This window comes from Ciona intestinalis, chromosome 14, assembly GCF_000224145.3.
Source record: "Ciona intestinalis chromosome 14, KH, whole genome shotgun sequence".
Classification (NCBI taxonomy): Eukaryota; Metazoa; Chordata; class Ascidiacea; order Phlebobranchia; family Cionidae; genus Ciona; species Ciona intestinalis.
In genome coordinates this window covers 1,915,991-1,926,519 of record NC_020179.2, presented here as the reverse complement: position 1 = coordinate 1,926,519, position 10,529 = coordinate 1,915,991, and the positions used below count along the sequence as shown (strand labels likewise).

Genomic DNA, 10,529 nt, shown 5'->3' with positions numbered 1-10,529 from the left:
GAACGCCCAGCGCAATCTTACCGCATTCAGGACGCGACATGAACATACGCTGCTTACTAGAGATATCTAGTATTTCCAATATCTCTAGGGACGTAGTACTTTTAAAGCTGTAAAGTTTAAAAGCGTTTCCTTATTTTAAAAAACTTATTCTTTCAATTTCATATAAAAAGTTTTCCCTTGGGGATTCCCCGTATATTAAACACGCTGTGCTTGAACACCAAACCTCACTTTCGTTGTAAACTCCCAACGTATACGCATATACTAACTTTGCAAACTCTTGTTGCCAAAATGATGACAGATGAGACACCACCATCGAAACGAAAACGTATTTTTGCTGATGATGAGAAACAGCCGAAAGCCTCTGCGTGTATTGATGCCTTTCTTCAATGGCTTGCTGAAGAAAAGTTTGCGTTGTCTAAGAAAATTAAAATATCAGAACGAAATTCCTGCCATAGATTTGGACTATCGGCTTCAGAGGATATATCAAATGGTGAACTACTATTCTCAGTACCAAGGTATTACATTATGTGAACATATACGTATTGTAATAAACGAGCAGAAAATTCCATAGGCCTTATGGCTTATGCGACATGTCTATTTATAGGTGTAGCGACCACGCTTATTTTCTTCTAATTAATTGTAAGTATGTTTTATCTGTGAGCTTGTTTAAAAAACTATTGTTTGTCACTATATCTTGTCCTTTCGTTTAAAATAAATATTTGTAAATCTTCGCTATCAAAATTGAAAAGTGTAAAGTTGTTATCTATACTGTAGATTTTATGTTTAAATAGGCCTTAAGTTAAAAAACGGTTTAATTTCACAGTCATGATAACCATTTATGTATGCTGGTGGACTGGTGGTTCATGTTCATTACATGCTACATACCCATAAAGATCATTTTTTGTGCTTTAAGTAATTAATAACTTTATTTGTCTCTTCAATTACGGTAGCAAAGATTTAAAAAAAATTTAAACCGAAAGTCAGGATATAGCAACAAAACAACATTTGCTAAAACACGCTTACAGTTAAAAACATATTAACATTTAATTAGAAGAAAATAAACTTGGCCGCTACACCAAGCAGACAAACGAACCATTAATGTTAAATTATTTTAATAATAATAAGAATAATAACTTTTATTTGCCTCTTTGATTACAGTAGCGAAGATTTATAAATGTTTCAAACGAAAAGACAGGATATAGCGACAAAACAACAGTTGTTAAAACACGCTTACAGTTAAAAACATATTTACATTTAGTTGGAAGAAAATAAGCGTGGTCGCTACACCTAACGGACAAACGAGCCATTTATTTTAATTAAGTTAAACTTCTAATACAAACAAAAGTGTGCATAAAGAATATTAAACAAAATTAAAATGCAACATTCATTCCACCAGGGATTCGTTGTTATGGGAAAAGAATTGCAGCATTTCTAAAAGATTAAATGCTTGTGATAATTTAAATGGGGGCAGTGGCTGGGTGAAGATAATTCTATGTTTGATGTACGAACACACAAAACCAAGTTCAAGGTGGAAACCATATATGGATTTCTTGCCACCAGTATCTTGCATGGACCAACCATTACACTGGGACCCAGATATCAGAGAAAAAATGCTTGAAGGTACTTGCTATGAATAGGCCCAGCGCTCTGGTAGGGTATATCTAAAATGTCAGTGTATCTCTTGTATGTACTAAATTTAACACATCGTGTCAGCCAACGAGTTACCAAGTATGTTACTTTGTGGGCAATTCTTGTTTTTTTGGATTTTTTTATGTAGGGCTGATAATTTGGACAACCCATTAGTGATCACTGGATTGGAGCAATTGCCGGTAAGTGTCTTGCCTAAGGACACATATGCCGACAACGGTAGCAGAGTCAGGCGTTGAACCCATTACCTCTGGTTTGCAGGACTGTGCGTCCGGCGACATGACTTAGTGGTATATGCGCTTGCATTATAATTCTTGGGCAAGTGACTTAACTTATATTGCTCTAACATAGTGGTCACAAATTAGTTGTCCATTTTTACATTTGGTATACAGCACACAGAAAGTTTCAAATTAAATCTATTTTAAAACTGTTGGTCTAAAAAAATACCTAAAAAAAAACAATCGTAATCCATATGTATTTGAACTTTTTGTAGGTTCTGGATTAAATGAAATGGTTGTAAATGATGTTGCAATGATGGAGAATGAGTATAAGGAGAAAGCTCTACCTTTTATTAAATCAAATTCTGACATTGGATTTAGTGAGAAGACGCATACACTCGAGTTGTACAAACACATGGTTTGGAATAACCTTTAAATAAAAGTTTTTAAAATATTATAAATTATTTTCTGCCTAAAAAAACTTTTTGGGTCATGTCTTTAGTTTCTAAGCACACTTTTGTTTTGATTAGAAGTTAAATTTGAAAACAAGAAATCAAAGATCTAATGCAAGAGCATGGTATAAACTAATTAGCATAGTATTAATTAACAATCATGAAACTTAAGACGTTTGAGGGTTAAGGGTAAAGAATTTTTGTTAATACGCTTTGTACTCCTGTACCATGTGTTGACTTGTAAAGGCTTGCTTTTGTGAATTTGGATAAACAGTAATCTTGCAGTAATTATAGGTAATGTTAGAAGTTAATATTATTCATATTGTGGTGGCTGCATAATGATTTATTGCGAGCGGTAAAGTAAAAGAGCGAAGAAAAACGAGAGACGCAAATTTATATGGAAGATAACAATAAGAAAAAGGCACTCGTCTACGCTTCGGCGCACACTAATTATGCAGTTTTAAATCTGAAAATTTAGTTTAAAAAAATTATTTTTTGATTTGATTTCTTTATTATTATTTTTTGATTTGATATCAATCAATAAAGAATAAATGCTAAAATTAAGAATTATGATAAGTGCGAAAAAAAAACCTTTGGTGAAAAAGGATCTGTATGACTACTACCATGCTTAATAATTAAACATAAAAGACTTGTTTGTCTGCTAGGTGTAGCGACAATGCCTATTTTCTTCCAATTAATTAAATGTATATACGTATGTGTTTTAACAACTGTTGTTATGTCACTATATCCTGTAAAGCTGTCCAAATAATGTTTTTTTGGTTTAAATTTATAAAGATTTTAAATTATTTTCAATGTTTTTATTTTTGATGAGTAAAAGTAATAATGCACGAATGCTAAAAAATTGTTTTATATTTTAGGCTTCTGTGGTCATGGCCTACAGTTTTACTGAGCCAACGGTGGATGATGATGATGAACGTACCCCTCCTATCATGGTCATTAAAATACTTATCTATCAATATGGTGTGATGGTGTATTCTGCCACTTAAAAGTTCGTTATCTGCTTGTCCAGCACATGGTGAAGTGGTTAGCGCACCTGCCTCAAACCCAGAGGTAATGGGTTCAAGGCTTGTTGCTGCTACCATTGTGGGCGTATGTGTTTTTGGGCAAGACACTTAACAGCAATTGCTCCGAGCTAGTGGTCACTAATGGGTTGTCCAAAATACCAGTCATACATAAAAAATAAAAAATCCCCCAACCCAAAATAATCACCTACAAAGTAACATACATGGTAAATCGTATGCTGGCGCCAGGTGTATGAACACCAATGTTACAACAACTGTCGTTTTTCGGCGGCGCGAGGATAAAGAAAGTTACATTTGTTTACTTACTTTCAAGAAAAAATACTAAAATAATTCAGGCTGTATTATAAAGCTAAATTAGTTTTGATTAACTTTACTATAGATTGCCGCCTACATGATGGAAAATACTGTAAAACATATTTAGAAACACTGTTAAAAAGTGGGAAAATAAAAGAAAAAGTTTATGGAGCAACAGTTGCATGATAGACACAATCATATAACTTATTCCAATTGCAGTTTGGATTGATTGACTTCCGACAATACATCATATCGTCGAGGTAAACCAAAGTAGCTTATGTCACATTTTAAAGTTTTGCTCAAACATTTGCAAAATGTGTTGTATGTCCATTAGCATTCAAATTGCAAAAAAATACACTTTTAAAAAAACTTACATAAGCTACTCTGGTTTTACCTCGTTGATGTTCAATTGTTGAGTTCCGGTTTTTGCAAGAATGCTAATAATTCACTGAAAGATTGTAAACATGTTTTTAACTGTAAGCGTGTTTTAACAGCTGTTTTTGTCGCTATATCCTGTCTTTTCATTTAAAATATTTCTAAATCTTCGCTATTGTAACCGAAGAGACAAATAAAGTTATTATTATTATTAGGTACCTGTTGCTGATGTACTTAACCATGTCTCAAGGAACAATGCACATTGATGTTTGAACCTGACGCTTTAAAAATGGTTGCTACACGTGATATCACTGCTGGCCAGGAAATCTTTAACACTTACGGCCAGCTGGCCAATTGGCAACTACTACAAGTAAAAAAAAATTTATAACAAAATTTATAATTTTATTTTTAGTATACAAATTGAATGAATGAATGTAGAATGAATGAATGAATGTAAGTCCGGCGCCGTGGCGTAGTGGTTACAAAGTAACATACATGGTTACTCGTAAGCTGGCACGAGTTGTTAAACCCGTGTGATAACGACTGTCGTTTTCCGGCTATGCGAGGATAAAGTAAGTTACATTCATTCATTACAAATTGAGTGTGCATAATCAAATGGTCTTCGGGCAAGTGGTCTAAAATGACGTTAGATATGAATGTATCTTATTTTAAATAAGAATAATATCTTTTATTTGTCTCTACGATTACGGTAAGGAAAATTTAAAAATATTTTAAACGAAAAGACAGGATGTAGCAACAAAACAACGATTGTTAAAACACGCTTACACCTAAAAACATATTTACATTTAATTGGAGAAAATAAGCGCAGACAAACGAGGCATTTATGTTTAATTATTAAAATTTTGTCTTAGTTGTTACTCATATTGAATGAAACCTTCTGCATATGTTTAGGTAGTGTTTATTTGATAGTGCAGATTGTGCAGTAGTCGTTAAATAATAGCTGTGACCCTGAAAGATCATCAATGATTAACTTTAACCTTTAATGGGTATATTGAAACCCATTGGAGTCAATAAAGCACTTTGGTTAAAAGTAGTAAACACACATACGATATAAACTCTCGGAGTGGGAATAATAAAGGCAATTTGTAGACAATTGATATATATAACATATATAACCCTTCGTAAAGCATTTCATGTTTTAACACATTTATTGCGATATTTCCTATTGTACTTATGGGAACACATTATTTATTTAATTAATAACTTTTTGTGACTATTTTTCAGATGTATGGCTTTGTAGAATTTGAACCACACAACTTGTATGATACTGTTGATATTCCTATTAAGGATGTCTTTAAACTAGCACAACATGATTGCGGTGAACTGGAAGCAAAAATCAAATGGTTGGAGCAATGTAAGAGTTCCTGTTTTGGCAAAAATGGTTGACCTTTTGTGTTAGTATTACTACTAGTGTTAAACTGGTAAATTGCAGCAAAAAAAACTATTTGTGGTCATTCAAATTTAAAAGAATTTGTTATACTTTTTATAAGAAAAAAAAACAATGTCTTTTTGCAGGTGGCTTAGGCAATGACAGCAAATTGACCATAGGCTGGAAAGGAGTTTTAACGATATCCGAATTTAAATTAATATTTAAAGTCCTTTTTATGAAGAAGGAAGAGTTTATGGAGTTTAAAGATAAGGATGAAGATTGGGAGTCTGACTCTTCGGATGAAGAATCAGAAGAAGATGAGATGCAGGTAGTATGTGCAGAAACTAATAAAAGGTCTTTGTTATATTAACCAGCCAACTGCAAACACCAAAAATATATTTAAACTATAAAACTACAAGTATGAATAAATGAATGTAACTTACTTTGTCCTCACATGGCCTAAAATCGCCGGTCGTTATAACACGGTTGTTAATAAACCTCGTGCCAGTTTACCAGTTATATGTTATTTAGTGGGTGTAAATTAAAATACAATTGACTTAAATGTCGAATGTTTTCTCATAGGTTGCCACATTTGCATCCATTTCTATTCGGTTAAACAAAGATCAGAAGCAGTTACTTGCAAATGTGATACAAAGCTGCCTTAAAAAATACACAACAAAATCTTTTGTTTGTGATTTTAGTGACAATCTAAACAAATCCCGTGCTGAAAAAAGCTACCAATTAATAACTGCCCAGTGCTCAATTCTCAAGCTGCTATTAAAAAGCATACAATAATAAATTTTTATTCATACTGTACCGTTTCACATTTTTATGTCAGTTGTATGATACATCGTAGCTGTACCTCACTGAACTACCAACTGTACATGGCTTTTTATACCATTCGAACCACAGGCATTGTGTAAAACTGGCCATTTAAGCTAGTTGATATAGAGTGATTTTGGAAATATGAACTTAACTTTCTTAAAGAATAAAGTAGTGCATTACCCGATTCGTTTCATGCCTATAAGCCAGAGGTTATCTGCCCGTATTGTGTACAATAAAAGTGACAGTTTATAAAAATAAGGTAAGCATAGTGTATTTTAACCAAACAAAAAAGTCTTCCTGCTGAATATATGTTTGAATGTTTATTTCAAAAATCCACTATGTCTCTAAACAGAGCTAAATGCTGCTACAAGGTTAAATGCAAATCCAGGTTTTTAGCAAAAAAATATAAAAATTACAAGCCCAAAAGGCTGTATACTTTTTACTGAAAAACTTTTTAAAGAAAATATCTGGTGTATTGGTGCAATACAGCGTAACAATTACACACTACCACTTAATGAGATTGAGTAGCTAAACAAAAGAATTTGTAATAAAATTAAAAGCCCAAAACGAAAATAACGAATTAGCATATTTTAACTATTTTTAAGGAGGTATAAAAACAACGCAAATCGCGCGCTGGACAAATTCATATTCCTTTCTGTACAATGGCAGTGCATTGAATTCAATGCTCAGTCTGTTAAATGGTAACAATTGTCAATTCATTTCTAACTGTACACATAAGACTCAGAATTACATCAATAGCGGGCAACTTTCTCTTCAAGGGGCTTTGGTTTGTCCTTTCTTTCCGATGAGCGACTTGTGAATATGGGGAATGACACCTAAAATGATAAATAGAAGTTAAACTTAGTTTGCAGAAGGCTATCAACGTTAAAATATATCCAAAGAGTGGCTATTGTTTCATGTTTATGTTGATTACAATATTGGACACAAACCAGAATCTCTATATGCACCATACATAGTGTTTGCTAGGAATTGTTAAACCTTACACAACAAAGCTACAAAAATATACCCATTAATTAAAATTATTAAATGATGCATTTTGTGTCACTAGATTTTTACAACAGTAAACAAAAAAAAGCAACAACGGTTTAAAAACTTTTAGCCGTTAATACAAATGTTATGAAGCATATACCTCCTCCAGCAATAGTTGCTTTGATGAGAGAATCCAATTCCTCGTCACCACGAATGGCAAGTTGCAAGTGGCGGGGCGTGATTCTCTTCACTTTCAAATCCTTACTAGCATTTCCAGCCAACTCAAGTACCTGTTAAAACACACAGTATTTTAGTCAGGAGTATGTTGGGTGCTAGGAAAGAATCTCCCCCCCTCCACCTTATTCGCTAACTACTAACCCCTAGAGTATGTTGGGTGCTAGGAAAGAATCTCCCCCCCTCCACCTTTTTCGCTAACTACTAACCCCTAGGTTAGGGGGTTAGGTGTTGATGGTCAGGGGGTTAGGTGTTGATGGTTAGGGGGTTAGTGGTTAGCAAATAAGGTGTGGGGGGAGATTTTTTACTAACACCTTATGTTGTTTTGGATTGAAACATGGATAGCAGTAATGAAAACTATTCTTATTTTATAGCTAAAACTACATTTTTTGTGGGTAAATTTACGATATTTGTAATGTAGCTTTTAGCGATCACACAATTCCGATGTTTTTCCGCAAAAAATAGAATATTAAGTTACCTCAGCAGTTAAGTATTCCAGAATAGCTGCGCTGTAAACAGCAGCTGTTGCACCAACACGTCCATGGGAAGTGGTTCTCGACTTCAAATGTCTGTGTATTCTTCCCACAGGAAACTGTGGACATATTTCTTATTAATTACAATATTTAAATCAAGAAAGACCTGTCAACAACGACTTTAAACACTCACGTCAGAGTTTAGGAAAATTTAATCAAGTTATTTTCATAGAACTTTGAAGGTAATAAAATCATCATTCGTGAATGTATTTACAAAAATAATTAACAAAAGCATCTTACCTGTAATCCAGCTCTTGCTGAACGAGAAATCGCCTTTGCTTTTGCCTTTCCAGAGTCTTTGCCTGCTTTGCCTCCAGCCTGTTCATCAACAAAAACAGTTTTACTGACCTGCGCACTATAAGAGATTGAGGCTTTGCGCAGTTCAACAAACACTCGTCGGCTGTCTGGGCGGCGACCAGTTTACTTGTTTTTGTTTTCGAAATTATTCAGCAGAAACAAAATTTTACGCAAAACAAAACATATCCCGGTAATCATCACCAATAGAACTAATTAATTATGGTGAGTTTTCCGTCCGATGGTTTCCATTTTCACTTAAATTTGTGGATAACTAGACTCACCATTTCAATCTTTGTTCTTTCCCTCTAGCTGCGAATACGCCTAACGTCGAATAAAGCGGTCACCTGACCGGAAAAAACGTTCGTCTCTTTCACGCAAACGTCACGGCCTACCAACCAATCAGATACCGCGTACGCTCTTCAAATAGAAGCGGCAATTTTCCCGCTGCTTGTGAAATGATTTGGATTTACTCTTTGCGCGCTTTCTCCAATTTATATTTGGGCTCTATTTATTATCGGGTCCCTTCTTCGCAATTAAGTCCTGTTCCAGATCGTGTGCGGACAAAAGGAAAGGCTGCAAGCGGTGTTTCTTTATATTTAAGGACGACTGCTCAGTGGGTTATAGACGCAAAACATTTATAAAGGATTAATTGCACCCTTCACGGCCAAATCAGGTCAACAGATAATCGCATAATAGTTTGACGGCCAAAAGTTTAAATACAAATAAAGGCTTTGTAACTCGGTAATACCAGACATTTAAAAATGCAATGTTGTACTTATTTTGTTATAAATCAATTGAATATTTCATAACTAATTTTACACATTTCATAATAAAACTTCAGAAATTTGCCCAGTGTGTTTTTATTTAACAGTTTAGAAACGAAGTAAAAAAATGAAGGTAAAATGGAATGAAATAAAAGAATGTAAAAACAAAATGTTCCTCACCCAAAACACAAATGAAGTAGCATCATAATTGAAACACAGTTATAAAGAAGACACATTCCACCAAAAACACTGATAACGAAAGATTTATTGTAGAACGAAATTTGGGCTGGCATAACAAACTTTATATATTGCTGTTATACCAGGCAAACCTCTGAAAATGAAGATTGTGATTTAACTGGTAAATGTGACTCTGTAATGTCAACATTATAGATGCCTGAAAAGGTATTTGTCATCCAGTAACAACAGCGCTTCACTGTTAGCAAGGTACAACAGGTACATTCTATTTCTTCATGGTATTCACACTTGATGCCAAGCTCATAATCAAACATACTGCTATTGCAACCAGCTGTTATTAATATAGGAGAGAGACAAACTGGTTCTGTATACCCATATAACGCAGATGTAATGGATTCAAAGCCATATACTCCAAAATGATTGTTGTACCCTTCAAAACAAAATGTAACAGTAATGTTATTTTGAGAAAATACTAAATGTATAACATAAATAAAATTTAGTCAAACCTGCTTTTTCGGCAAGCCAATGTAGACAAAAACAGTTTTTTCTTATTTCATTTTCCTAAAAAAAGGAAATGTTTGGTTGGTAAAGTACTACAATTCAAATGATTTAGTGTAAGATTACTTAAGAAAAAACAAACAAACTAACAAACTAACCATGCACAGTAGGTTGTTTTCCACATCACTTCCTGTAAACAGAAACAGCTCCTTCCAAATATTTCTATAGTCATCTCTACCCTGGCTGTATAGATCCTCACTGATCCGATGAGTTTTTTCAGTGTGAACTTGAACTTCAGCTCGTAAGCCAAGCTCTATAGCACCTGTTGGTTTTTGTTATTTTTAATTTTTTGTTTAATTTATAAGAATTTAAGTTTGAATACATTTTGTTATGTGAATATACCGATCAAATGCTGCAAGTCAAAAATACTGTGTCAGATTAGCTGTTGCATTTGTTGCATACTGCAACAGCAGTTTGCTAATATAGTGTTTTTAGCTTTAGAATCAACAACAGCTAACATGGCTATAGTGGAACACCAAGCATTTTGTATAGCAAATAGTAATAACCAGAGTCCGTATATAAACATCACCATAGAAATCTTACAGGGCAACCAAATGGGGCTAATTTTGCCGATTGTTTACCCTAGCAACGGGAATTTTGAAACATCTTTTTCTGCTTAGTCGCAGTTTATTTATAGAACTCAAAAACTTCAAGTCACTTTTGAGATTTAATAAATCTACACAACTACTTAAAAATTTGATTTTCTATAATCTG

General features: G+C 33.8%; 4 protein-coding genes across 4 annotated transcripts; 2 read left to right on the top strand and 2 right to left on the bottom strand.

Moving 5' to 3' along the window:
• The first annotated feature begins 177 nt into the window (after nucleotides 1-177).
• On the top strand, nucleotides 178-6,428 carry LOC100180691 (N-lysine methyltransferase setd6). The gene is made up of 8 exons (XM_026837697.1): nucleotides 178-515; nucleotides 1,397-1,620; nucleotides 2,141-2,283; nucleotides 3,196-3,270; nucleotides 4,245-4,399; nucleotides 5,275-5,404; nucleotides 5,566-5,747; nucleotides 6,002-6,428. The coding sequence occupies exons 1-5, from the start codon at nucleotides 289-291 to the stop codon at nucleotides 4,293-4,295; spliced, it is 720 nt and encodes a 239-aa protein (XP_026693498.1). The 5' UTR covers nucleotides 178-288; the 3' UTR covers nucleotides 4,296-4,399; nucleotides 5,275-5,404; nucleotides 5,566-5,747; nucleotides 6,002-6,428.
• On the top strand, nucleotides 4,319-6,214 carry LOC108949272 (N-lysine methyltransferase SETD6-like). The gene is made up of 4 exons (XM_009862442.3): nucleotides 4,319-4,399; nucleotides 5,275-5,404; nucleotides 5,566-5,747; nucleotides 6,002-6,214. The coding sequence occupies exons 1-4, from the start codon at nucleotides 4,319-4,321 to the stop codon at nucleotides 6,212-6,214; spliced, it is 606 nt and encodes a 201-aa protein (XP_009860744.1).
• Nucleotides 6,429-6,544: 116 nt separating the features above from the next.
• Nucleotides 6,545-8,852, bottom strand: LOC100183843 (histone H2A.V). The gene is made up of 5 exons (XM_026837700.1): nucleotides 8,580-8,852; nucleotides 8,242-8,319; nucleotides 7,947-8,060; nucleotides 7,395-7,524; nucleotides 6,545-7,080 (listed from the first exon to the last, which is right to left on the bottom strand). Exons 1-5 carry the CDS (start codon nucleotides 8,580-8,582, stop codon nucleotides 7,019-7,021), a joined length of 387 nt encoding a protein of 128 aa, XP_026693501.1. The 5' UTR covers nucleotides 8,583-8,852; the 3' UTR covers nucleotides 6,545-7,018.
• A 208-nt stretch (nucleotides 8,853-9,060) lies between these two features.
• On the bottom strand, nucleotides 9,061-10,077 carry LOC113474876 (protein maelstrom homolog; the record flags this gene model as incomplete). The annotated part of the gene is given in 2 exon segments (XM_026837698.1): nucleotides 9,061-9,818; nucleotides 9,914-10,077. Coding segments are annotated over 2 exon segments (269 nt in total), but the record flags the coding sequence as incomplete, so codon positions are not given.
• Between the last annotated feature and the right edge of the window lie 452 nt (nucleotides 10,078-10,529).